The sequence below is a fragment of the Phacochoerus africanus genome, chromosome 5 (genome assembly GCF_016906955.1).
Source record: "Phacochoerus africanus isolate WHEZ1 chromosome 5, ROS_Pafr_v1, whole genome shotgun sequence".
NCBI classification, from domain to species: domain Eukaryota; kingdom Metazoa; phylum Chordata; class Mammalia; order Artiodactyla; family Suidae; genus Phacochoerus; species Phacochoerus africanus.
In genome coordinates, this window is record NC_062548.1 from 19,305,184 (window position 1) to 19,331,870 (window position 26,687).

At 56.8% G+C, this 26,687-nt stretch overlaps 3 protein-coding genes across 6 annotated transcripts; all 3 read left to right on the top strand.

Moving 5' to 3' along the window:
- Positions 1-190: 190 nt before the first annotated feature.
- Positions 191-11,656, top strand: LOC125127319 (keratin-associated protein 10-2). 2 transcript variants are annotated; one of them, XM_047780141.1, is made up of 8 exons: positions 191-749; positions 924-1,029; positions 1,272-1,307; positions 2,042-2,185; positions 2,416-2,571; positions 8,003-8,412; positions 8,686-8,768; positions 11,267-11,656. In XM_047780141.1, exons 1-6 carry the CDS (start codon positions 733-735, stop codon positions 8,114-8,116), a joined length of 573 nt encoding a protein of 190 aa, XP_047636097.1. In that variant the 5' UTR covers positions 191-732; the 3' UTR covers positions 8,117-8,412; positions 8,686-8,768; positions 11,267-11,656. The 2 variants fall into 2 exon arrangements, with proteins under 2 accessions (XP_047636097.1, XP_047636098.1); XM_047780142.1 differs by having other exon boundaries at positions 191-1,029; positions 1,272-1,660.
- ALDOA (aldolase, fructose-bisphosphate A) lies at positions 8,759-15,103 on the top strand. Of its 2 annotated transcripts, none has more exons than XM_047780139.1 (9): positions 8,759-9,056; positions 11,607-11,733; positions 11,817-12,028; positions 13,318-13,372; positions 13,488-13,648; positions 13,980-14,063; positions 14,182-14,356; positions 14,508-14,707; positions 14,800-15,103. In XM_047780139.1, the coding sequence occupies exons 1-9, from the start codon at positions 8,850-8,852 to the stop codon at positions 14,893-14,895; spliced, it is 1,317 nt and encodes a 438-aa protein (XP_047636095.1). In that variant the 5' UTR covers positions 8,759-8,849; the 3' UTR covers positions 14,896-15,103. The 2 variants fall into 2 exon arrangements, with proteins under 2 accessions (XP_047636095.1, XP_047636096.1); XM_047780140.1 differs by lacking the exon at positions 8,759-9,056 and adding an exon at positions 10,102-10,255.
- A 2,612-nt stretch (positions 15,104-17,715) lies between these two features.
- On the top strand, positions 17,716-26,449 carry PPP4C (protein phosphatase 4 catalytic subunit). 2 transcript variants are annotated; one of them, XM_047780155.1, is made up of 9 exons: positions 17,716-17,834; positions 18,062-18,225; positions 23,134-23,185; positions 23,725-23,775; positions 23,946-24,047; positions 24,640-24,813; positions 24,908-25,034; positions 25,769-25,958; positions 26,040-26,449. In XM_047780155.1, exons 2-9 carry the CDS (start codon positions 18,128-18,130, stop codon positions 26,167-26,169), a joined length of 924 nt encoding a protein of 307 aa, XP_047636111.1. In that variant the 5' UTR covers positions 17,716-17,834; positions 18,062-18,127; the 3' UTR covers positions 26,170-26,449. The 2 variants fall into 2 exon arrangements, with proteins under 2 accessions (XP_047636111.1, XP_047636112.1); XM_047780156.1 differs by lacking the exon at positions 17,716-17,834 and having other exon boundaries at positions 18,130-18,225; positions 23,134-23,391.
- Positions 26,450-26,687: the final 238 nt, after the last annotated feature.

Consider the following 26,687-nt stretch of genomic DNA (forward strand, 5'->3'; position numbering starts at 1 on the left):
GCAGTGGTTAATGAATCCAACTAGGAACCATGAGGTTGCGGGTTCGATCCCTGGTCTCGCTCAGTGGGTTAAGGATCCGGCGCTGCAGTGAGCTGTGGTGTAGGTCGCAGACACGGCTCAGATCCTGCGTTGCTGTGGCTGTGGTTGTGGCTGGCAGCTACAGCTCCGATTCGACCCCTAGGCTGGGAACCTCCATATGCCGCGGGTGCGGCCATAGAAGACAAAAAGAAAAAGCACAAAATCCGATGTGGGTGGAGCAAATCACTTTGATGGTGATGTGAGGGTTGAAGAGACCAGATGATGAATCTTAAATTTGGGCACTGGACTTCACGCTTTGGCTCAGTGGGTTAAAAATCCCACTGCAGCAGCTAGTGTAGCTTCGGAGGTGCAGTTTTGATCCTCTGTGGTAGGTCGCAGCTATAGCTGGGATTCAATCCCTGGCCTGGGGAACCTACATATTCCCCTGAGTGCTGCCATAAAAAAAAAAAAACAAAAAAACACGCTGTTAATAAAAGTGAGTGCGATGAGGTTGAAACAATATTGAGGATAGTTCTATACAATTAAGAAGTAGCTTTGACTTTTACAGTATCCGTGGGAGGATACTGTTTCTCCTCGGTTTACACTGGAATAACACGGATTCTTCGAGGCGCGCAGTGACTTAGCCGAAGTCACACAGCCAGTTGATGGTCTAGCCCGGGGGTTCAATCTTCCCTTTGTAGCACACAGCGCACAATGCGGATCCGACTTAGGTGGGTATCTGCGGGAACTCCCCATTTCTATTCTGTAACTGCGGGAAAGCTCAGGGGACCCCAACTAAAAAGAAGAGCTGGTGACCAAAGAAGATCGCGAAGGGGAAGCGCGGGGTGGAGAAGGAGTTTTGGGTCTGAGCGGCCGCCGTAGGAGCGGCGCTCTGATCTCCATAGCAACCACGAGAAGCAGCGGGAGGCTTCTGGGCGGTGCAGCGGCCGCGGCGGATTGGATCAAGCAAAGCGCGGAATCCGTGAACTGCCCGCGGCCCCGAGGGCGCAGGTAAAGCCGTTAGGTCGATGGAGGGAGCCCGGGGTTGGGGGAAAACAGGGGTGTGGTCTGGGTCGGGCAGGGCCTTCGAAGGTGGTGCCGCTCCGAATCCCCCGACCCGATCCCCACTGTGCCGACCAGGGACCATGGTTGGGCCTCAGTTTCCCCAAACCGGAACTGGGAGGTGGAGAAGGGGCACCCCAGCCTAGTGGCCCCTCTCAGTCTCTGAGCCCAGGACTTTCTCTCCTCTGCAGCTCCTGGACCGAGCGGCGCTATCCTGCCTCATGGACGTGAGTCCTAGGCCCCTTAGCCCTCTCTGGAGCGGCTCCCTCAGAGGCGTCAACTCACCCTGACTTTTCCTACCTTGGAGCCTGCACTGGAGAGGGTTTTTTTTTTACCCGACATAGATCCTCCCAGCTCAGGACCAGAGCTGTGAGAGTGTGCAGGGTCGGCCTTCCCAGGAAAAGGCGCATGCCACTCTGGCAAGATGAGGAGCTGGCCAAGCAATCCAGAGGAAAGGGCATCCCAGGCAGAGGGAACAGCCTGGGCAGAGAGACGTGGGCCTGAGAGAGAGGATATAGGGCCTTTGAGGGAACTGCTAGGACTTCAGTATGGCTGGAGTGCCATGGGGACAGAAGGAGAGGTAGGCAGCATTTGATTGGGGCTTTTGTCGCTGAGATAAGTTGAGACTGAGTCAGTGGGAGCCATTGATGGATTGTAAGGGGGTGTGGGGAGGAGATACACAAGGACAGCTGGTGTGGAAAGGGGCACAGTTGCAAGTTGCAAGGCAGTTAGGGGCCAGTTCTGTGGGTTGAGGGATGGGAAAGTAGTGCAAAGGAAGCAGACCCGATAGATCTGTTTGGGGAGGCAGCCTGAAAGGAAGAGCAATAAGTCCCATTGACTCCCTGTCACCCGGTGGCTATTCCTCCACTTTTCCCAGCCACGTCCAGCGTCGTCCTGGTATTTGTGTGTCCTTGCAGCCCCTCCGCACCTCCTTGTCACCCCTTCCTCCTGTGCTGTCCAGGCCTCCTCTAGCCCATGGAATCCAACCCCGGCTCCTGTCAGCAGACCCTCCCTGCTGCTCCCCATCCCCGCCATCGTCATCATTGCTGTGGGCATCTATTTGTTGCTGCTGGGCCTGGTGCTGCTGACTAGGCACTGCCTGCTGGTGAGGGGCCTGGTGGGGGCCGAAGGGTGGGCCCTGAGGAAGAGGAAGCTGGTCATTTTGGCCCCCAACTGCAGGCCCTTACCCTGAGACCCCTTTCCCCTTTAATCCCCGCATCCATCCCATCCCTGTCCCCAGCTGAACCTTCCTCTGCCCCTCTCCCCCAAACTGAGTCTTGGCTGTCCTTCCTCGCCTGCCGCCTGGCCTGGATCCTGAACCCTGCCTTCTCCTAGACTCAGCGCTGCTGCACAGACTGCAGTCCCCCCTGCAGGAAGCAAGGCGCCTCTAGACCCCAAGACTGTTGCTGGACCTGTGCAGAAGCCTGCGACTTCCCTCTGCCTAGCCCAGCCCACTACCTGGATGCCTGCTGCCCGCAGCCCACTGAAGCTGTGAGTTCTCGTGCTGGCCCCTGGCCCCTGAGCCCTGATTGAGGTACTATCTGTGCATTCATTTTTGGTTCAACAAAATTTATTACTGAGCACCTATTCTAGGCCAGGCACAGTTCCAGGTACTGGCTCAGGTGGAGACAGCCAAAAACAACGTAAAAAACAGCTCAGATACTTTTCTGGCAATGAAAGCTACTTGTAGAAAAGAAAGTAGGGCAGCAGCTGGAGAAAGGTAATGGGTAACGTGTAGGGCACATGAGCACTTCTGAAAATGGTAGTTAAAAGAAAAAACAGAGCCCCTCCAGAGCTCCTCCTGTTCACCAAGTGAATACGGTATTCTGGATACTGTGCTACTGACAGGGTCAGATAATGACCTTGAGAACTGGGTATTTTAAAAAACCTGTGTGTGTGTGTACATATACACATACATGTGTGCGTGTGTGTGTGTGTGTATATATATATATATATTTTTTTGGTCTTTTTTTAGGACTGCATCTGTAGTATATGGAGGTTCCCAGGCTAGGGGTCAAATCGGAGCTGAAGCCGCCAGTCTATACCACAGCCACAGCCACGCAGGATCCAAGCCTTGTCCGTGACCTACACCACAACTTACGGCAACGCTGGGTCCTTAACCCACTGAGCGAGGCCAGGGATTGAACCTGCGTCTTCATGGATGCTAGCCAGATTCGTTTCAGCTGAGCCATGATGGGAACTCCTTATATTTGTTTGTTTATTATAAAGTGTGCCTGTTGAAATACATAGAAAAGTACAGGTCGCTTTATAAACCAGCCCTCTAACCGAGGTTGCTGTGTTTGGTGTATGTCCCTCATATACTGATATGCATGCGGTACTATCACTCTTGCATTTGACTCTTGGTAAAAATGTAGTCACACCCCATACACTATTTCCTCACAGGTGCTACTTGTCCTTTTTAACCTGACATCACACTTTGACTATCTATCCATCTTTTGGGGGTTTTTTGTTTGTTTGTTAGTTTTTGCTTGCAAGGCTACACCCACAGCATGTGGAAGTTCCAGGCTAGGGGTCTAATTGGAGCTACCGCTGCCATCCTATGCCACAGCCACAGCAACTCGGGATCCAAGTTGCATCTGTGACCTACACCACTTACACCAGCTCACAGCAACGCCAGATCCTTAATCCACTGAGCAAGGCCAGCGATCAAACCCGCATCCTCATGGATCCTAGTCAGGTTCGTTAACCCACTGAGCCAAGAAGGGAACTCTTTTTTTTTTTTTTTTTTTTTCCTTGCTGCACTTGCAGCACGTGGAAGTTCCCCTGGCCAGGGATTATACCTGAGCCACGGCAGTGACCTGAGCTGCTGCAGTGACAATGCCAGATCCTTAACCTGCTGCACCACAAGGCTGTTTTTCTCCTCTTTTTGCAGGGGAATAAACTGGCTCAGGGAAGTTTAGTCACTTCTGCAGCCTCCCACAGTAGAGTCTTGCAGAGCAAATTGCTCCATGGTGTGTTGAAACAGAACCCTCAGGGAGAAGCCTGGCTCTCGGAAGACAGGCCATTTTTGCATTTGTGGCTTGAAGGATGTTCAATGTAATTGACCACCTTCCCAGGCTGATTATTTTGGGCTCAGAGATTGAGACGGCAATGCTCCTGCCCTTGAAGGAGCCCTTCTCTAGGCAGGGAAGAGTGAGGGGGCAAAGACCCAGCACATTCACAACTCAGCTTGACTGCAGTTGCAAATCCCCGTAAGATATTTTGAGTCTCAAAATAAATTACAGGGCAGGGAGTTCTCTTTCAAATGATAGGCCTCTGATTTCCCAGGGGTAGCTGGGGTTCAGGGCTGGAGCTAAGGGAACAAAAGGGGGAAGACCCTGTGATCCTCAAACCGCCTTTTTTTATAGGAAATGCTCAATTATAACAGTGTTTTCTGGCCCCCTGGCCTGGGGTCGCCACTTCCTTGGCCTTCTGTCTGCAGGGAGGGACTAGTCAGAGGCCTCTCGTCCTTGTGCAGGTGAGGTGCTCGGTCTGGAGGGACTGGCTCCTCCCACTGCCCCCTGCAGGGCTGCCGGGCTGCGGGGCTGCGGGCCGTCCCAGCCCAGAGACCTCAGGGTCTGATCCTACCCCTGGTTTCGCCCCAATCCATGAAGGACTCTAGGTGACAAATGGTGAGGCAGGGTCATTCTGTCCTTGAGCTGTCTTTCCACAAAGCACAGTAAGGTCCCTGTGTTCTTCAGTTTCCTTGTAGGAACAGTCGGAACCACAGATGTTCCCAGGCGCTGGCCTCCCTCACGGCTGTAGGACCGAGGCTTACCGAGGCCCAGAGCCAGGACCGGGCCGCAAACCCAGGCTTCTTGTTCTCCCCAGGGGAGAAACCTGTTGCTCTACTTCTTTCACAGGCATTTCCTGAAGACCTAATTCATTTGTTCACGTAGTTCATTTATTCAGTTACCAAAGATTTATGGAGTCACTGTTGAGGCTCTGTGCTGGGCCCTGGGGGCACCTCGGAAACGAAACAGACAGGGCCACAGGCTTCGGGGCTTACATCCCCACATTCCCGTGAAGGACAGAGAGAAACAAGTAGGCAGGGATCGTAGGGTGTGAGAAACGATGGAGTTCCTGTCATGGTGCTGCGGAAATGAATCCGACTAGGAACAGTGAGGTTGCGGGTTCGATCCCTGGTCTCGCTCAGTGGGTTAAGGATCTGGTGTTGCTGTGAGCTGTGGTGTAGGTCTGAGACACGGTTCAAATCTGATGCTGCTGTGGCTGTGGTGTAGGCGGGTAGCTGTAGCTCTGATTAGACCCCTAGCCTGGAAATGTCCATATGCTGCGGGCGCAGCCCTAAAAAGCAAAAAAAAAGAAAGAAAGAAATGATGCCATCCAGGGCAGTGATTGGTTCCTAGCCCTGTGTGTGATGAGAAGCAGTAAGGAAGCTTTGGAATTCCCGTTGTGGCGCAGCGGAAACAAATCCGACTAGGAACCATGAGGTTTCGGGTTCGATCCCTGGCCTCTCGCAGTGGGTTAAGGATCTGGTGTTGCCGTGAGCTGTGGTGTAGGTCATAGATGTGGCTCAGATCCCGCGTGGCTGTGGCTGTGGCGTAGGCTGGCGGCTACAGCTCCAATTAGACCCCTAGCCTGGGAACCTCCATATGCTCTGGTGTATCCTTAAAAAGCAAAAAAAAAAAAAAAAAAAAAGGCAGGAAGGAGGCTTAAATAGAAAGCCAGGCAGCCAGGCCCCATGCCCAGTAGATCTGAAATGAGAATGGAATTTGATAATTTTTTAACAAGTCCTTACACGACTCTGAAGCACACCAGGATTAAGAGCTACTGCTCAGGGGCAAGGGCTGTGACAAGAAGCCCTCCCTTTGCTGAGCGCTCTCTCTGTACCAGGCGGCGTGCGTGATGCTGTCCCCACAACCACCCTGGGAGGCAGGTGTTGCAGTTGCTTCAGAGATGAGGAAAGTGAGGCCCAAGTCATGAATTAGCCAAACCTGGGTCTGAATTCCATTCAAACCCTGAATTCCAAACAGAAAAGAGGGCTGGCCTTCCCAACCTCAAGGTGAAAGAAATCAGGGAGTTCCTGACATGTCGCAGCAGAGACGACTCCAACTAGGAACCATGACGTTGCCGGTTCGATCCCTGGCCTTGCTCAGTGGGTTAAGGATCTGGCATTGGCATGAGCTGTGGTGTAGGTCACAGACTCGGCTTGGATTCGACCCTTAGCCTTGGAACCTCCCTATTCTGTGGGTGTGGCCCTAAAAAGACAAAGAAAAAAAAAAAAAGTGGAAGAAATCAGAGTGGAGAAACTGCAGCGCTTAGAGAACCAGGAGGGTTAACAGTCCTGGGGCGCCCTTGTTTAAAGCACTTTAAAAAACAGTTCTTCCAGAAACCACATGGCTGCCCGTGAGAGTCCAGACATCCATTAGCCAGTTATTAATGATAAGGTCCAAACCCTTCCAGAGGGCAGAGCCAAGAAATGCTTTTAATACTCTCTTCTCTGAGGTGAGGGCAGCGGGGCCTCTCTCAGCCCCTAGTTCTGAGCACTGGATGACGGCGCAGTCCTCCGAAAACCCACAGAGCTGGCTTCAGCCCAGACAAGGACTCCCCAGACCACACCCCCATCAAACACAAGGAAGCCACCTCGTGCCCTCCCCTCCACCATGATATTCTTCTAGCCTCCCCCGTGAGGGACAGAGCAGATTGCCCCCATTCCCCCACCCCCCAGCGGCGCCCCTAGTGACACCTGATCTCACAGTCATCTGACACCGCACCCCGAAACCTCAGCTCCTCTAAAGGTCATCCCCCTATTCCTGGCCTGTGTTCTGACTGAGCTGTGCAACTGTGACTGTCACTAGCTCTGCCTCAGGCCTCAAGGAGCCAATCTTCTGTCACACATCCTGGGTGTGTCACCCTCCAGCCACTTGGCCGGCTCCAGTCCATGCCCGAGGCAGTGGCAGATCACCCCTGTGCCAGGCGGGAGAGGAGAGGGTCAGCGTGGACCGGTTCTCCCTTTCTGTCTCCAGGGACAGGCTGTTCCTAATCCCCAAAGGACAGACCTTCCCTTTCCCCTGGGAGACCTCTTTCATCTTGCCTTGGGGGAGGGGGGTAGGGGATGGGGGGGGGGGGGTGCCGGGCTTTGATTGACTGATTGAGTCAACATTCATCTGGATCTCAGAAACCTGCCCAGCTCCCGAGGCCCTTGGTAGTTCAGTGAAGACAGGAGATGAAGAGCCCCGGTCTCCACCCAGACCCAGAAAAAAGCTGATGTCAGCAGCCCTGGGAAGCGATGGGGCCCGGGGTGGGGGGTGGGGGGGAATCTCAGGAGTGGAGGCAGCAGGCCCACAGCCATCCCAGCCCCATGCCCTAGCTGCCTTCCTTTGGGGAGGGGGGTCACAACCCCCTCTCTGACCCTCTCTTTCCCCTTTGGTAGAGAGGCCCCCACCTCAAGGTTTGGAAAAAGAAAAGCGATGTAACTCCTTTTAAACATTAAAAAAGTTCAATATGCAAATTACCATTTTAAGGAAACCTGGAAAGACTTAGGAAAAAAAAATCATTCATGAATACAGGCTGTGCCTGGCACAGAGTAGGTGCTCAGAAATGGAGGAGTGAGATCCAGCTTGGTCTCAGGCCCGGGAAGAAATCCACAAAACCCAGTTATTTTCATCATAGGCAGAGTGTGCGTGTGCCTTCCCCGTCTGCTGACTTTCAGCAGCGTGAGGCCCCAAGGATACAGGTGAACCATCTTTGAGCTGAAGCTTGGGGAATGACCTTGGGTGCAGGGTCTTCTGATCTCTGGTGGTTTCAGTTCTCTCATCTACAGCACGACGGTACCCTCTGATCCACTGGGCAAAAGGGACTTTGTAGGCCTCTCTGCCTCTGAGGAGGAGACAGCTTCGGTCCCCCCTCTGGTCCCCCTCCCCGCTGCGCACCTCCTTCACCCCGTGCTCTTCTCCATCAGGATTGGGCCCCTTGCTGCCCTCGCTGCTGCCCACTCTGCGACTGCGCCTGTGCGTGCCAGCTTCCCGACTGCCAGAGCCTCAACTGCCTCTGTTTTGAGATCAAGCTCCGATGATGACCCAGCGTCCCTGCCCTTTGGAGAGCGGCCAGCCCCCAGGGCCCACATCCCCTGTTCCCTGAAGGGCCGCAGGACACCTTCCACCAGGCCATTGGAGCCCCAAATGGCCGGCCCAGCTCACAGGCTTGGGAACCAGCATCGGAGAGCCTGGCTCCCTGCAGAGAGGGCCTCGGAGAGCCCTTGGCTGCCTGGATGGCAGCCCCTTTGCAGAGCCAGAAGAGAGAGGAGCTAGTGTGCCAGCGGTTGTCCCTGCCCTCCTCTCCCCCTTCCCAAGTAAAGGATTATATCTGAAGGTGAGGGTGGGGGACACTGCTCACCACAGAGAGCATTATGGGACCCACTTGGGCCTTGCATGTCAGGGTGTAAGGGTACCCCAGCCACACCCTGTCCAGGGACTCTTGTTATTTTGAGGTGTGCGTGTAGAGCCTGCATCTGCTCTCCCTCTAAAGTAACAGGCTCCAGAGAATCACAACAGCCAGGGGGAGGCCCAGGGTTGGGGGACCAGGATCAGAGGAGGCAGGGAGGCCAGGGACCTGAGTCCCCTTACCCTCCTTCCCTCCTCACAGATCCCGGTCCAAAGATTTATTTCTCTTGCAACCTTTTGAGGCCCTCAATCTGGATTTCCAAGGAAGAAATCTTTGAAGTACCGGTGAGAGGGCAGGGGGCCCTCCCCGCCACCCCCAAAATAGGCAGGCCCACATCTTCCTCCCCTTCCCTCACTTGAGGCCCCATGCTGGCTGAATGTCAGGGGCTTCAGGTTTCCCTAAATATAGGTCCCTGCCAGGGGATCTGTGGCAAGGAAAGGGCAGGGGTCACTGGAGAAGGTCGGGGACATTGGTTGGGGGGAGGGCAGGAGCTGCCTTATAACCCAGCCCAAGTGCGGCGTGGCTCACTCGCTGCTGACCAGGCTCTGCCCACTTCTTCGGCCTCCTCGCAGGTGGGCGCCAGCAGAATGGGGTACAGGGTGGGGTTGGGCTAAAGGCATCGGGATTCGGAGGGGGAGACCCGGCCGGTAGGTAGGACGGTGGGGGCGGGGGGTCGAAAAGGAGCTGGGAGGCTGACAGCTCGGGGACACATTTTGTTTTGGAGAGGGAAGTCAGGGCCAGGGAGAAGTTTCACGAGGGCCCTGCCCTACATCCCCAGACTCGATCGGGCGCAGCCGTGGCCGGCGAGTTTCCGCGGGCGGTCGGGCAGCCCAGGCAGCGGGCGCGTGCGCACTCGCCGGCCAGGCTGGCCCTCCGGGGCCGGGGGAGCCGCACCCACCGGGATAGGGCGCGGATGCTGCGGGGACACCTGCCGGGCTGGACACCCGGAACCGCTGCCGCCTCGCCTCCGCCCGGTGCCAGCCCCGGCCGCCGCCTCGCTCTCTCAGTGCGAGCCCTCGCCGCCCTTCTCTCAGCCTCCCTGCCGCCGGGGACCCGCAGTCGCCCGGCCTCTGGGTTCGGTTACAAAGTGACACATGCTGCCTCAGCGCAGCCGGAAGCTGGGGCTGCCCGGGGCCCCTAGGCTGGGCCTCCGGGGGCGGGGGCGGGGGGGGGTGTTGAAAAGCTGAGCCTCAGTTTTTTCAGGCTCTGCCACCCGCTTCCCCCCCCCCATGCATCCCACTCCATCCCCATCTCTTCTCGGTTGCCCCAAATCCGCTGACTCACAGCGCCCCAAAGCAAGCCAGGCGGCGGGGGGGGGGGGGTCGGGGATGGGAGGGGAGGGCCCGGCGACCCGCAGGATGTGGCCCGAGTCACGTCCGAGGGGGACCGGGGGGGGGGGGGTAGGGGGCGGGGAGGATCGTGTTCTCGCCGCTCTGTCCCCGCCCAGTTGCCGCCTCGGGGTTTCGCCTTTCGGGGGTGGCCTCTCGCACAGTCCTTCGCCTGCCATTGGACGCCGGGGCGCCTCCGGCCCCCTGCAAAGGGAAAAACCCCGCCGAGGGTGGAGCGGTGCCTTTATAAGGCCAGGCGCCGCCTCCTGCCCGCCCGCTCCCCCCGCGCCGCCCCCTCGGGTGCTGAATAGGCTGCGTTCCCCTTGGAACGCGCCGCAGAGCCGGAGCCTGGTGACGACTGCCGCGTTCGCTCCCTCAGTCCGCGCTCCAGCCCGCGGCCGTCCACCGCTGCACCCCGCCAACCCGCCCCTCTCCTGTGCCAGGTGAGCGGCCTTCGCCACGTGCGAAGGACAGGAAGAGGGTCGTGAAAGGTCCCGGGGGACAGTGGCGGTCGGGCGTGGGCGCAGAGCACCCCCACCCCCGCCAGGCCCCGTCATCTCCCCGCTCCACCACCCACCCACCCGTATGCTCCCAGCCGGGACTCCCCAGCTCTTCCAGCTCGAGTTCCCTGGGTTTGCTGCGCAACGCAGCGGCCGCCCCATGCGCTGAGTCACAGCGGGGAGGAAGGAAGCAGGACGAGGTGAAGGGCATTCCCCCCTCCCCTTTTCTTGTTAGGACTCCTGGTGCAAAGATTGTGATCCTTTGGCCCCTGCTGGGTTCCTAAGTAGTAGCGAGGGTTGGGGGCCGGCTATGTACTCCTTCAGGGTCCCGGAAAGCCGGTGGTTGGTCCCTGTCCTGGGAGAGGGGTGCCCCTGGCGAGGAGGGGAAACCTCTTGGCAGCGCCTGATGCCCCATTAACACTTTCGCTATCTTTCCTTATCCGGGTGACCTTGATTCGGAGCCTGGAACAGCTGCAGCCGCGGAGCAGACTGGAGCATTTTTCAGGGGACAGGGTGGGGCGCTTGCCTCTCCTCCCCATTCTCTCACCCTGCACGAGCTGGGAGAAGGGCAAGCCTCGCCCCTTTTCTCCATCTCGGGCTAGGCTTCCTCTGCTGCCCTTTTCTGGGCTTCTGATTACCTTCCTCCCTTTTTCCTATGGCTCTTTTCTTAATACCCTCCCTCCACCCTGGGGGAGCGGGGGCGGAGCCTGACCTTGGGGTGTCCTTGAGGCAGTGAAGCCTGGGCCAACCCTGGGGTTTTGGGTGGCTTGGAGGAACTCTCCTCCGGTGGTCAGAAGATGTGGGTTCTCACCCCAAGTCTGGCCCTTGGGTGTCCATGTGGCTTGAAGCACAGACCTTTGCCCTTCTCTGGATCCTTCCAGATGAGGGGTTTGGGCCCTCTGCCTTACGCACAACTTTTAATCCTAAAATCCTCTGGTTCGGTTTTGCTTTCAGGCAAGGTGACCCATGGCAAAGTGCGAGCCGCAAAGGTCGGGCTTCCACATGACCGGCCTGTCCATGGTTCTGGCCTATTCCTTTACCTCAGATGCCAATGTACAGCCCCACCCTCAGCTGGGCCACGCCCAGCAACAGAGTTAGGAAAGGTACCGGAGGCAGGCCTAGTTTAGGGAAGTCGGGTGCCGGGGAGAGCTGGGGACAGGAAGAGCCCCAAGACCTGCAGGGGAGGTCGGGAACCTTTGCCCAGACCTCCAGGCAAGGGGCCCTGCTTGTTGGGAGACAACAGGTAGACAGACCCCCGCTAACTAGCCCTCCCCCATCTGTCTCCTCTGCCCAGGAACTGACAGGAACCATGCCTCACCAATACCCAGCCCTGACCCCGGAGCAGAAGAAGGAGCTCTCTGACATTGCTCACCGCATCGTGGCTCCGGGCAAGGGCATCCTGGCGGCAGATGAGTCCACTGGTGTGTGCGGGACCCCGTGGGAGGAGGGCCCAGGTTTGGGCCTGATTCCGATCTCCTTACACCCCTGTGCTGCTTCCCTCCAGGGAGCATTGCCAAGCGACTGCAGTCCATCGGCACCGAGAACACCGAGGAGAACCGGCGCTTCTACCGCCAGCTGCTGCTGACTGCCGACGACCGCGTGAATCCCTGCATTGGGGGCGTCATCCTCTTCCACGAGACGCTCTACCAGAAAGCCGATGATGGGCGTCCCTTCCCCCAAGTTATCAAAGCCAAGGGCGGTGTTGTGGGCATCAAGGTGAGGAGGCCAGGCCTCAGGACTGGAGATGGAGCTGGGGGAGAGAAACCCAGAGTAACACGCTAGGGGATGAACTTCGGGTTGGGAGCCTGGAGACGTGGGTGGCATCTGCCCCAGATCACCTCTGAATCCTGTGTAGGGGAGTTCCCGTCGTGGCGAATCCAGCTAGGAGCCATGAGGTTGCGGGTTCGACCCCTGGCCTTGCTCAGTGGGTTAAGGATCCGGCGTTGCCGTGAGCTGTGGTGTAGCTTGTAGATGCGGCTCGGATTCCGTGTTGCTGTGGCTGTGGTGTAGGCCAGCGGCTACAGCTCCAGTTAGACCCCTAGCCTGGGAACCTTCACATGCCACGGGAGCAGCCCAAGAAAAAAAGGCAAAAAGACAAAAAAAAAAAATTGTGTGTAGAAAAAGCTAGAAGCATGTGAGACCTCTTGGCATTTTTAATCCTTGCATTTGTAAGACCCAGGTGTTATGCTTATTATAGAATTAAAAAAAAAACCAGGGGCATTCTCTGGTGGCACAGCGGGTTAGAGATCTGGCATCGTCACCGCTATGGTGAGAGTTGCTACTGTGGTGAGGGTTCAGTCCCTGGCCTCGGAACTTCCACCTGCTGCAGACAAGGCCAAAAGAAAAAGAAAAAAGGAAAAAATGAGAGACGAAACCCACAGATATAAAGAGGCTTATGAGACATACCAAGCAAATGTGCTGGTCCTGGACTTCCCGTCATGGCTCAGTGGACATGAATCTGACTAGCATCCATGAGGACACAGGTTTGATCCCTGGCCTCGTTCAGTGGGTTAAGGATCCGGCGTTGCTGTGAGCTGTGGTGTGGGTTGCAGACGCTACTGTGGATCTACTGTGGCTGTGGCACAGGCTGGCGGCTACAGCTCCCATTCGACCCCCAGTCTGGGAACCTCCACATGCCATGGGGCGTGGCCCAAAAAAGACAAAAAAGAAAGAAAGGAAGAAATGCACTGGCTTTATTTGAACACAGATGTGAACAAACCAACTGTAAAAAATATAAAATAAATTATTTTTTTTAAAAAAGAATTGAAAAGTCAGGCACTCAAGGCCAGGAAGTGTTTTGTTCCCAGGCTTAGTAAGGAGTAGGAGCACAGGCGCACTGCCTGTCCTTCCTCCTGGGATCAGATACTGTGAGTAAGTGAAACGTTTGGAAACCAGGAAAGATACTTGAGAGATGAGGTAAACCCGGGACAGGGTGGGGCTACAGAGGAGCAAAAGTCACCGGAAATCACTTCCCTGTCCTCTCTTGTTGTCCTCCACCCCAACAGGTGGACAAGGGTGTGGTACCCCTGGCAGGAACCAACGGCGAGACAACCACCCAAGGTGAGAACCATTCACCTCCGCCTGCCGGGGTCCCTATCCCTCTGGGTGCCCAGGGCGCCTGGGAGCCACCTTCCCCCTCGTCTGCCCTGCTTTGACTCCTCCGACCCCCATTCAGGGCTGGATGGCCTGTCAGAGCGCTGTGCACAGTACAAGAAGGACGGAGCTGACTTTGCCAAGTGGCGCTGTGTGCTGAAGATCGGGGAGCACACCCCCTCCTCCCTCGCCATCATGGAAAACGCCAACGTCCTGGCGCGTTATGCCAGCATCTGCCAGCAGGTGGGCCTGCAGGTCCCCAACAGGCCACTTCCCACCTCTTCCTGCTCCAGTGTCCGCTAGCCCGCCCCCCATCTGCCAGGATCCCTGCCTCCCCCAAGGCAGCCGCTCCAGATCCTCACCAAGCATCGAGCTTGGGCCCGGGGAGGGCTCGTGTGCGCAGGGAGCGGGGGCGTGGGGGGGCGGATCTGCGGAGAGGCCTCATCTCTGCCATCAGCCGTGAAGCCAGGAGTCTGTCATCATGCAGATAGGATCTTGGCCAGTGGCTGCAGAGAGCTGGAGCTGGGGCTCTGGGATAGGAGGTCTCACAGCTCCCCGGTCCTTCACCCCACAGAATGGCATTGTGCCCATCGTGGAGCCCGAGATCCTCCCCGATGGGGACCACGACTTGAAACGCTGTCAGTATGTAACCGAGAAGGTAGGTTGCCTGTCTGCCTGGCCAGAGGGGTGGGCTGGGGAGCTGGGCCCAGGGCCCCGAGTCTGACCCCTGTCTCCCGACTCCACCTCCCTCTCCCTCTGGTCCCCCACTGCTCTAGGTGCTGGCGGCTGTCTACAAGGCTCTGAGCGACCACCACATCTACCTGGAAGGCACCTTGCTGAAGCCCAATATGGTAACCCCAGGCCACGCCTGCACCCAGAAATATTCTCACGAGGAGATTGCCATGGCAACTGTCACAGCGCTGCGCCGCACAGTGCCCCCCGCTGTCCCTGGTGAGACCCACACCCTCATCTTGACCTCTGGGAGGTCGAGGAACTTGACCCCTCGTCCCTGTGTTCATGCGGTCGGATTCCCAGCCCAGCATCTAGGGCCTCCTGCCAGCCCCCTGGGTCTCTGACCACAGCCCCTCCCCTTGGTCTGCAGGGATCACCTTCCTCTCCGGAGGCCAGAGCGAGGAGGAGGCCTCCATCAACCTCAACGCCATCAACAAGTGCCCCCTGCTGAAGCCGTGGGCCCTGACCTTCTCTTACGGTCGAGCCCTGCAGGCCTCGGCCCTGAAGGCCTGGGGCGGAAAGAAGGAAAACCTGAAGGCCGCCCAGGAAGAATATGTCAAGCGAGCCCTGGTAAGGCTGGGGCAGGAGGCGGGCAGGGCGCTGGGCTGGACAGGGTTCAGAGAGGGGACCTTCTTCTCACTCTGGCTCCTCTCCCCTCTTAGGCCAACAGCCTTGCCTGCCAAGGAAAGTACACCCCGAGCGGTAAGGCGGGGGCTGCCGCCAGCGAGTCCCTCTTCATCTCTAACCATGCCTACTAAGCAGGGAGGTGCTGAGGCTGCCCCCTCAACACGCCAGGCCCCGCCCCCTCCCACCCTCCCTCTCCAAGAGAGGGGGCCTCGGGGGCTCCAGGCCGCCCTTTCCCAACACTCTTGCCTCCCTCGTGACACTGGTGCCTGGTATTGTCTGTATATGCTAACTCCATCACCCTCTCAAGCCTACTGCCAATAAACAGCCATTGAAGGGGGAGTGTGGTGACCATGTCTGTGGTGTTTGGGGCAGGGGAGGGCTGGCAGAGGTGGCAGAAGACACAGCCCTTGCTTTATGTTCCTCTGGCTGGGGCAGAAAACCAGGAGATGGGATAGCATATGCTCTGTTCAGTACCTGCCCAGGGCTTCAAGAGAAGAGCTTGGGAATTTTCTTCCCACCACCAAGTGCTCCGCTTCTTCCACCGGCAGCCCCTGATACAAGGCTTCCAGGTGGGGAGTGCACGTGTAACTGCTGGTCTTAGGAGGCTGCAGCTTTAGCCTCAGTTTTAGGCCCAGAACCCACAGGTATAGAGAAGGGGGGCCCTGTGACCAAAAAAACAGCCACTGACAAAAACTAAGATTTCCTGAATCTACAAGGCAGGCTTAACGTAAGCATCCAATAGGAGTAGGTGCTGTCACTCCCAATTCGTCCTTAAGGTGATCGCGCCAGAGATCCTAACTGTCTCTTGGTTAAAACGAGGTTATGAATGCATTTCTCCTTAATCTACCTCACTGATGACCTGTGTGTCTTCCCATCTTAATAGGAGATGGGATTAGAACTGGCTTCTTAGACTCTGGGCTGTGGAATCCCTTGAAGAACCTGGAATCGGGAGTCTCCTGGTGGCTCAGCGGGTTAAGGATCCAGCGTTGTCACTGCTGTGGTGTGGGTTCAGTCCCTGGCCTGGGAGGTTCCGCCTGCCACAGATGAGGCCAAAAACCAAAAAAAAACTAAAACCCTGGAATCTTCCCACACACCCTCCTCAACAATGCACATTCCCAGTTGAGAACTGAACCTCTGTGGCTCCTGCATTCCATGAAGTCAGAATGAGGGTCCTGTGCCATGAGTTGAACCCTTCCCCATTTCCCCAGGCTGGGGGAATATTAAAGATCCTTGTCATAACCAGGGGCCCACCTAGTTCTGCCACCTCCCAAATCTCCTAAAACGGACCCTTTCCTGTCTGAGATCCCCTGGAGAGAGAGAGGAAAAACAACACTGATTTCTGTACCTACTGAATCTCTATAGTGATCTGCATAGAAACCTAGAAACTTCTAGGAGTTTAAGAACTTGGTCTTTTCCTGCTCTCTGTACATTTCCATTTGTTGCCTACGTCCAGAACCAAATTTTTACCTAGTGCCTCTCCAAGCTATGGTCTCACTTCTGCGCCTAGCCTCACTCAATTCCGTGAAGCAAAGTCTGAAGCAAACAGATAGAGGCTCCAGGAGTTCCATTATGGGACAGTGGTTAACGAATCCGACTGGGAACCATGGGGTTGTGGGTTCCATCCCTGGCCTTGCTCAGTGGGTTGAGGATCCGGCGTTGCCATGAGCTGTGGTGTAGGTCGCAGACGCAGCTCGGATCCCGCATTGCTGTGGTTCTGGCATAGGCCGGTGGCTACAGCTCCAGTTAGACCCCTAGCCTGGGAACCTTCATATGCCACAGGAGCGGCCCTAAAAAAAGGCAAAAAGACCAGGAAAAAAAAAAAAAGAGAGAGAGGGCCCATAGAAGACAATAAAAGACATTCCAAAAGGGCTCTGACACCAAGAGGTTTGTTTCAAGACAAATGGCTTCCTCTGCCTGCAGCAAGAGACTAAAGAAGCAGAGGACTTTAAATGTCAGTTTGGAGTGTTTTATAAAGTTTATAATGACAAAGTGAGCATCAGAAAGTGTGACAGAAGAGACCAGACCTTGAGGACACAGCTTTCCTAGAAGCCCAGAATTATTAGCTATGTAACTGTGGAAGTTAATCTCTTTTAGCCAGTTTCCTTTTTTTTGTTTTTTTGAGGGCTGCACCCACAGCATATGGAAGTTCCCAGGCTAGGGACTGAATCTGCCTGCCACGGCCACAGCCACACAAGATCTGAGCTGCGTCTGCAATCTAGCAACCTACACCACAGCTCACAGCAAGGAGGGATCCTTAACCCACTGAGCAAGGCCACGGATGGAACCCCCCTTGACCTCACGCATACAAGTCGGGTTCCGTACCCCTGAGCCACAACCGGAACACCAGTTTCCTTCTTTTCAAAGGAATAAAACTGCAGACGAGAGCAGGGGTGAGGGGTGTCAAAGGGACCTTTCTGGAACCAGGGAAGTCAGATTGACTGAGGTATAAGCTTGTTGTGGGGAAGGTGGACTCCTTTCTGACTCTAACTTCAGAGGTCCTCCATCGGAGAGATGTCTCTTGGGCCTTGGAAAGAGATTTGGACTGGGAGTCTTTCGCCCATCCAACAAATAGTTCTGTATGCCAACTGTGCCAGGCCATGTTCTAAGTGAGAACTGGGGCTGCAAGTGTGAACAGGACAAAATTCCATCTCTCAGGGATTGTAATGGGGGAAGCCGACTAAAACAGGTAAACAGAAACGTGTACGCTGAAGTTACAACGCGGAACGCCGACTCAGTTCCAGTTTCCTCCACCGACACGGTGATGTGGAGCGGACTGGCGTCCGTCACCGCCCTCACAGCGCCAATCCGCTCAGCCCACAATCACTTCCGCTCGCACATTGCAGTCATCCGGTTCTTCCGGCTCATTTGCATTCCTAGGCTTGAGGGGGTGGGGTAAGGGCGCGGCGTGGGAGGGGGCGTGTATATGACGCCACATCCGGCGCGCGGCGGAACTAGTGTTCCTCTGCTTCCGCGGCGGGGCCGGAAGTAGAAGCGGAGGTGGCGGCGGCCCAAAGCGGAGGGAAAGAGGAAGACAGGGAGCACGAAAGCCGAAGCCGGAGTCGCTGCGTCGGTAATAGTCGGAGACCCTTCTAGGCCACCGTCCCTGGCGCGGGACCTCAGGGTTCGACGGGAGTTAGCGGAGGGCGGCCCCGGCTGTGGGACGCTGGGGGCCCCGGGGCCTATGTGAGGGCAGGCGGGAGTTGGGGGGGCCGGGCCAGCTCCAGAACCGAGTTGCCCCCCCCCGACCCGGCGCCCCTTAAGGACACTGATCCGCGGCTTCTCCTTGGCCTTTCCCAGGAGACCCCTGTGCGGTGCGGAGGGGGCTACGGCCCCGGCTCTGACCCGCTCCGGGGCGGGTGGGCCATGGCGGAGATCAGCGATCTGGACCGGCAGATCGAGCAGCTGCGGCGCTGCGAGCTCATCAAGGAGAGCGAAGTCAAGGCCCTGTGCGCGAAGGCCAGGTGAGCCCGGGAAGAAAGGCTTCAGCCACTGATCAGGGGCCGGAAGCTTGGGGCAAATCCAGCTGAGAACTTTCGGCCTGGCTCATCCTGGAAGCTTTCCCAGAGAGGAGCGAATAGGGCCACTTCCCTCGAGGAGCAGCCAGCCTGTTGGGGGAAGACAGACCTGGATTCAAATACCTGAAGCATTAGATGATGTGTTTTCAGTGGAGTTGGAGTTACAGAAAGTACTTAGGAAGCTTAGGGAAACAACCTTGTCTGTCTGGGGGGAACAGAGAACGTTTCTTGGAGGAACTGAACTTTGGGCTAGGCCTTGAAGAATAAGATGATAAAAGGGAATGTCAGCAAGAAGATTTGGTTTACAGTATTCTTTTTTTTTTTTTTTTTTGGCTTTTTAGGGCCGCACCTGTGGCACTTGGAGGTTCCCAGGCTAGGGGCTGAATCAGAGCTTCAGCTGCTGGCCTACGCCACAGCCACAGCAATAGCAGTGAGGGATCCTTAACCCACTGAGTGAGTCCAGGGATCAAACCCACAACCTCTTGGCTCCTAGTCGAATTTGTTTCCTCTGTGCCACAACGGGAACTCCTACAGTATTGTTTTAATCCCAGTAACAACCCAAAAAGGTGTGTGGAATTGTCTTCATCTCACAGGTGAGGATGCTTACATTCAGGAATAAGGGGTAAAGCCTGAAGTGAGTTCTCCATGTCCTCTCCATTTTCAGGCCATCATGCAAGAAAGTGGAGTTGGATCACACTCGTACTCATTGTGGGAGCCTATGAAATAGAAGCAGATAAGCCAGAGTAGAATTAAGCAAGATCTGAAGGGAAGCCTAGCTTAGAGTTCTGTGGGAAGTAGGATGATGTAGTGGTTAAGAGCCAGGCTTTGGAATGTGGCTCTAGGTTGGAATCAGCTCTGCCACTTCCTAGCTGTGTTGGTGATCTTGAGGTCTGTGAGACTCAGGTTCTTCCTATTTAAAGTGGGGATTCTAGAACTTAATGAGGTGGCTGTGAAGAGTAAGGGATGCGCTCAGCATAGGCTTTGGTAAACTGTAAGTGCTCGATGATTGTTGGGTGTTATTGTTCTTCCTTTGTAGGAAGAGGGCAGTGCTGATGTGGACTGAAGTCCTTAGTGAAGGCTTGAAAGAGAAGTTGGCCTGGAAAGATGGATAATTTGGGCAGCTGAGTGGGCAGGCCTAGTAGGAAGGGCATTCCAAGCAGGCTGAGAATAGGAGTGGAAGGTGTTCCCTGGGGGCTCAGCGGGGTAAGGATCCAGCATTGTCACTGCTGCAGCTCAGGTTACAGCTGTGGCACTGGTTCGATCCCTGACCCAGAAACTTCTACCTGCCAAAGGCGTGGCCGGAAAAAAAAAAAAAAAAAGAGTGGCGCTCTGGGATGTGTGGGCAGTGGTGACAAGACCCATTACCTGCCTCCTGAGGAACTATTTGTGATTTCCACCACACTGGAGAATTGCAGAAACAGAGCCAGCAGAATTACCCCCACATTTATGGACCAATAGGCCACTGTTAGCCTGACCTTATCCTGGCAAAGGACTTTATATCCACTTCCTTCCCACAGCAATGCTGTGAGGTTGGAAATATTTGCCCCATTTTACAGAGCAGGAAGCTGTGACGTCTTGAAGCCTGGGGACTTGACCAAGGCTTCCCAGAGGAAGGTGGCAGAGCTGGCTGGCCTTTGGGTTCTTTGCTTGGCTTAGCCCCACGCAGACCTGTCACAGCCACACAGGGCCTGCATGGGTTTGGTGAACAGGCAAGGCTCCCTTTTAAACGCTGTTCTGTGACTCTTCATGTTTTGCCAGCTCAAAAATATTTCCTTGACCAGACCAGCCCCAAGATGTTTTTAGTCATCCCTCAATCTCTCTCTGTTTGTTTGTTTGTTTGGGTTTTTTTGTCATTGTTTTTTTAGGTCCGTACCCATGGCATATGGAGGTTCCCAGGCTAGGGGTCCAATCAGAGCTACAGCTGCCGGCCTACATCACAGCCACAGCAACTGGGGATCTGAGCCACATCTGCAACCTACACCACAGTTCATGGCAACACTGGATCCTTAACCCACTGAGCGAGGCCAGGGATCGAACCCGAATCATCATGGATACTAGCTGGGTTTGTTGGCACTGAGCCACAATGGGAACTCCCATCCCTCAGTCTTGATTGGCATTTTTAGGAACTTAAACCCATTTCTGGCTGGCACTCTTCTTTTCCCCAAAGTCTTCTGCCTCCCACAGGGCCTGGATCAGTGTGGTGGTGATGACAGCTAATGCTTGGGTAGCATAGTGGAATTTTCAGAATAGCAGAAGTTAGGTGTTCAGCCTCCATTGCTCTTTGCAGCCTGTGGAACAGGCAGGGCAGTGGTGAGTGTTTCACAGAAGAGGAAACTGAGCCTCAGAGAAGAGGTCTTGCCCCCGGTCCCACAGCTCCTTGGAGGGGAGGCTGGTTTTGGATTCAGGTCTTTGACTGGACTCCACACTCATTGACAGCCAGGTAGACATTTAGACTGTGAGAGGCAGCAGGGAGCTACTGAGGGATGTGGGGTCCTGCCCAGATGAAAGCGAGGTGGAGCTTGGAGGTCCAAGCCTCAGGCCTGGGGTGGCCACTGCTGTTCCAGGCCCAGTTTGGAGGAGGACCAACTCTAGCACCTGGCAGTGGGTCTAGCACCTGGGGACCCACCAGGGGCCAGGCTGAGGCTGGTAGTGTCAGTCACTTCAGCTTGCTCAGATGTCATGGAGACTCAGGTCCTTGGAACCACAGAGGCCCAAAGCACATGAGCTCAGCTTGCTCCTATTGAAAACATCACATCGGGAGTTCCTGTCATGGCTCAGTGGTCACAAACTCGACTAGCATCCGTGAGGATGCGGGTTCGATCCCTGGTCTCACTCAGTGGGTTAAGGATCCGGCGTTGCCATGAGCTGTGGTATAGGTTACAGACGCTGCTGTGATCCTGTGTGGCTGTGGCTGTGGCGTAGGCTGGCAGCTGCAGCTCTGATTTGACCCCTGGCCTGGGAACTTCTGTATGCCGCAGGCGTAGCCCTAAAAAGCAAAATCAAACGAAATCACATCATGTTAGAATAGCAGAGGGTTTTGAATCAGGTGTTCTTCAGTAGGAATCCTGTGTTGTCACCTATAAACAGTGTGACCTGAGTCAGGTCACTGTACCTCTTCAAGTCTTTGAAATCGTTACAGAGCTCAGATGAGCTTCTGTATATGCAGGCCCAGGGCCTGGTGCCGTGGCCCAAGCAGATTCCTGCCCCACCTCCCGGCTCAGGCCCTCCCCAGGCTCCTTGTCCCTGTTGCACTGATTCCGAAGCCACTGGCCTGCTGCCACACACACGGGATATGTGTAATCTAGCTCCCTCCTGCTGGGCGGCGTTAGTTGTGGAGTGAAGGGTGAGCCCTGGGCACTGGTGATGTGCCGCCAGTGACAGGGTTGGGGACCTGGAGTCTGGAAGGGACTGGTACAAAATCTTAGGATACTAGGTCCCTGAGCTCCAGTTCAGCCACGCTTCCGCTTTGTCACCTTGATCCTGCCCCTTCTTTTCTAAACCTTGGTTTCTTCTGCAGTTGGAGAGGTCATTTTGAGAAGCGGGTGTGGGAGTTTCCTATGTGGCTCGGCAGGTCACGAACCCCACTAGTACCCACGAGGCTGTGGGTTCGATCTCTGGTCTCACTCAGTGGGTTAAGGATCTGGCGTTGCCATGAGCTGCGGTGTCGGTCTCAGACTTGGCTGATCCTGTGTGGCTGTGGCTGTGGTGTAGGCCGGCAGTTGCAGCTCTGATTCACCCCTAGCCAGGGAACCTCCATATGCCGAGGGCATGGCGCTAAAAAGAAAAATAAACAAATCGTTGGTGTGGAAGGATGTCGAGCACAAGATGCGTTGCAGGTTGGAGAGCCTGGTTGCTGTTGGCCCCTCGGGCCCCCACCAGCGCCTCCTGCCATTCCGGGAAGCCCAGGCACACCTTCCTGGAGCCACTTTTGTCATACGGGGCACCCCGAGCCCAGGGAGCTGCTGGCCTTATGGGAGAGGAGGGAGGGCTGAGCGGGTGCCTCCCACGTCAGACTAGCTTGATAAGGGCCAGACCCTGCGCAGGCTGCTTGGTTGGAGTCCCGCTTCTGTCACTGCAGAAGGTCTTTCGATCTGCACGGCGAGGGTCATCAGGGTGCAGCCCGTGAGGGTGGTGGCGCGATCGCCTGCGTCTTCCACTTGGCACTCTCCTGCCGTCCTGGCACCTGATGTGAACTGGAAGGTTCACTGTCTCTGCGATCGCTCCAGGATGAGACCTAGAGACGTGGCGCTGCTTATGATCAGCGTCCGTAACGAACAGCGATTTCACGTCATGGCTCCTCAGGTGGCAGTAGGATGCAGTGCAAGGAGAGAGGGCCAGAGTCCTAACTTCCTCTAACTGTTAGAAAAGTGGCAACAAACAGCGTTTCTCCTCGCAGGCGCCTCTGATGGCTGGCCTGCGCGGGGCACCACCCCTGTGCCCTTGGTCGGTCGGTCCATCGGTCTGCGGGCAGGGCCCTGCGGTGGGGAACAGGGCTATGAGAGCTCAGCCAAGGGCACCGTCTCTGAGCAGAGCGGGCACGGGGAGGAGGTCCGTGTCCCGGGAGTGAGTGCTGGATGCATGAAAGGGAGCAGCTGGGACGGTCAAGGCTGGGAAAGGCCCAGACTCCTTGGACAGGCGTTGGGTGCTGAGTGGGAACTTGGACTTTGGCCTCTTGGCATCGGGGAGCCGTGGAAGGGTGTCAGGCAGGGGGCGGGGCTGTGGCCAGCCTGTCCTGGGGAAACTGCCCCATAGAGGTTCAGGGACGGCTTCAGAGCCCCACCTCCCCCCAGAAGGTCGGGAATTGGGCTGGGCTGGGCAGGCCTGGCTCTGGTGACCTTGGTCTTCTGTCTCCAGAGAGATCTTGGTGGAGGAGAGCAACGTGCAGAGGGTGGACTCGCCAGTCACAGTGAGTACCCGCCGGCCCTCCGCAGCCCAGCTTAGTCTGTGGGGCCCACGGACGTGCCCCTTAGACTTGTGGGCTCCCAGCTGTAGGCCTCCTCCTGGGAGCCCCTCCTTCAAGGGAGCCTGGCTGGAAGAAACGGGTATAACGGTCTGGGGCTTCGGGGTCACTGGAGGGACGCCCTTGGCTGGGGCAGAAGGCCTCTTCGTTTGGTGAGTGCTTGGACTCCACGTGTTCCTGCATGTTCTGTGTTATCGGCAGTTTTGGCCTTGGTACCTTGAGGGGTGTGGAATGAGGAGCGGGCCGGGTCCTTTGGGTGCTGCAGGTCTAGCTGGAAAGACTGGGCTGCATCTCTTGCCCACACAATAGCGGGCCCTGGGTGTGGAGTCGGGGGGTTGGGGTGGGAGGGTAGGTTTTGGGCCCTGAGAAGTAGGGGCTTAGCCGAGGTTGATAAGGGCCTTCTAAGGCAGCAGGTGTCTTTAAGGACAGCCCCTGGCACCGGAGGCTCTCGGCCTGTGAATTCTGAGCTGCCTTCTTCATTCCAGGTATGCGGCGACATCCATGGACAATTCTATGACCTCAAGGAGCTGTTCAGAGTGAGCGCGGGGAAACCTGGGCAGGGTGACCTGGGGGGCGGCGAGAGGAGCCTTTACTTGAGAGCGGGAGCTGGGGTCGGCTGAGCGGAGTGGGGGCCAGAGGTCTCAACGTGATTGGACGTGGGCCACCACAGTCCAGGGCTGAGCAGAACCTTCTCCCTTCCTCCTAGGTGGGTGGCGATGTCCCTGAGACTAACTACCTCTTCATGGGGGACTTCGTGGATCGTGGTTTCTACAGCGTCGAAACCTTCCTCCTGCTGCTGGCACTGAAGGTGGGGTCCGCTGGCTTCTGGAGCCCAGACCCGGGCCACCTCAGGCCTGACCTGGCGGCATCCTTTCCGCCCTCATCTCCTGCTCCGACCACCCCCAACTCTTGAGCGGTGTTGCTGGTGATGGGCAGCTGCTTGGGTGGTCAGAGAAGTTTTCCTTGACTTGGGGGCATCTGGTTGGGGCCCCTGGAGGATGAGGTCGGAGGGCGGCAGTGTCGGGGCGGGAACAGAGGCCTGTTGTGAACGTGGCAGGTTGGGTTCCGCTGGATCCATTGGTGGGAGGGAGGTTGTAAGGGGCCGGTGACAAAGCCCTGTAAGTGTCTCGCTCGGGGCTTGGTCTGTACCTGGTGGGTGCAGGAGGGGCCTTTCGGTTTGTAGTTGATGGGGCGTGGGGGCGGGCGGGGAGAGGGCTCAGCCCTGCCGCCTCCAGAAGCAGGACTGGGAGCCTGTGTGGCGGATGCAGCACGATTCAGGCAGAGGACGTGAGTCTGGGCAGGGCAGTCGTAATGAGGGGGGAGCGGGCTGGCACATGTCAGGTCGCGTAGCAGGGGACCCAGAGCCTCAACTCCAGGCCTCGCTCGCTGCCTGCTTCCAGGTTCGCTACCCTGACCGCATCACCCTGATCCGGGGCAACCACGAGAGCCGTCAGATCACCCAGGTCTACGGCTTCTACGACGAGTGCCTGCGCAAGTACGGCTCAGTGACCGTGTGGCGCTACTGCACTGAGATCTTTGACTACCTCAGCCTGTCGGCCATCATCGATGGCAAGGTAGGTGCGGCCACAAGGCCCCCTGGGGACAGAGGGAGGGACCGGAGGGGCGCTGGGCCTCAGCCCCCATCCCCGCCGTGCTCTCCCCCCGTAGATCTTCTGTGTGCACGGGGGCCTCTCCCCCTCCATCCAGACCCTGGACCAGATCCGGACAATCGACCGAAAGCAAGAGGTGCCTCACGACGGGCCCATGTGTGACCTGCTCTGGTCCGACCCTGAAGGTGAGGCCGGGAGCTCTGCTCTGAATTTGCTGAGTGGCCGAGGGGGTCCTGTGGTTAAAGCGGGGGCCTCGAAGGCACAGCTGGGGCAGAGCAGAGCAGGACTAGGCTTCACTGGCGCCGGTGCTTGACTGTCGACTGGCTGGGCCCTCGGTGAGGAACGAGAGCGGGTAGCTGGGGGCACGGATGTCACGGCTCAGAGGCTTGTTAAGGACAAAATCATTGGCTCCCGGAGTCTGAAGGGGCTTCTGCAGAGGTCAGGCTCCCAGAATGATAGTCCCCGGGGGCCCCCTCATTTTGTGGGCTTCCCCAGCTTGTCTGGAGCAGAGCCGAGGTTGAAAGCCCAGCCCCCAGTACCAGTCCGGGACTCCTCAGCTCCCTCGCTGCTGCGCTTCACCTGGTGACTGCCTGTCCGCTGCCCAGGCCGCCCTGGGTCCCAGTGCTGTTTGCTGCACATGCTTCCCTCGGGGCACCGCCTTCAGTCTCGTGGGCATCTGTCTGGGCAGTGGATTACAGGTCACCCTGATTGTGAGGTGGCTCCAACTATGAGGAGATACTTTCGTCTTGGAGCTTATCTGCTTCTGACCCTCGCTGTCCCGTCTCCCGGGCTCCCCCGGCACACGTTCAGGCCCTGTGCGTTTGCCACGCGGGCCGGGCTGCAGGAGGGACATGGGGTGGTGCTCCTTCAAAGGCAGCGGGCAGCCAGTGATGCCCTCGCCCCTCATCCCTACCTTCAGACACAACAGGCTGGGGGGTGAGCCCCCGTGGGGCTGGCTACCTGTTTGGCAGCGACGTGGTGGCCCAGTTCAACGCAGCCAACGACATTGACATGATCTGCCGCGCCCACCAACTGGTGATGGAAGGTTACAAGTGGCACTTCAATGAGACTGTACTCACTGTGTGGTCGGCACCCAACTACTGCTACCGGTGAGCTGCCTGGGCTGGGAGGTCGAGGTGGGGATCCCGGATGGCCCACCGCTTTAACGCTGCTGCCCCCCCGACTTCCAGCTGTGGGAACGTGGCTGCCATCCTGGAGCTGGACGAGCATCTCCAGAAGGATTTCATCATCTTCGAGGCTGCTCCCCAAGAGACACGGGGCATCCCCTCCAAAAAGCCCGTGGCCGACTACTTCCTGTGACCCCTTCGGCCCCTGCCCCCCTCCAGCCCCTCTGGCCCCCGGACCACTGTGACTCTGCCCTCTTCAGACGGAGGCCGGGCATGGGGGGGTGCACTGTCCCCGGCTTTGCTCTCCCCCCGAAGAGGGCACTTCAGGGGTGAGGACTTTTCTGGAGAGGCTCGGAGCCTCAGCTCCGTGCTCTTCCTCCCGTGTCCCCGCTTGAACCATGAAGTTTCCAATAATTTTGTTTTTCTTTTTTCCTTTTTTTTTTTTTGTTTTTAGATAAAAATTTTGAGAAAAACAGAAAAAAAAAAAAGAAAAAAAAAATCTAATAAAAGAAGAAAAATGATCTCCGGGTTTGGGTCAGACTTGATTAGGGATGAGCACTGAGGCCGGCCTGGGACCTGGGACCGACATCAGGACCCTGACTGCCCCGGAGCCCTAAACCTGCCCGGAAGGTGAGGCTCCAGCCAGCCGGCTTGCCCAGAGCCTCCTGGTCCCCAGCCCGTGACCGCCACCACTCCCGAGGGCTTGCCCAG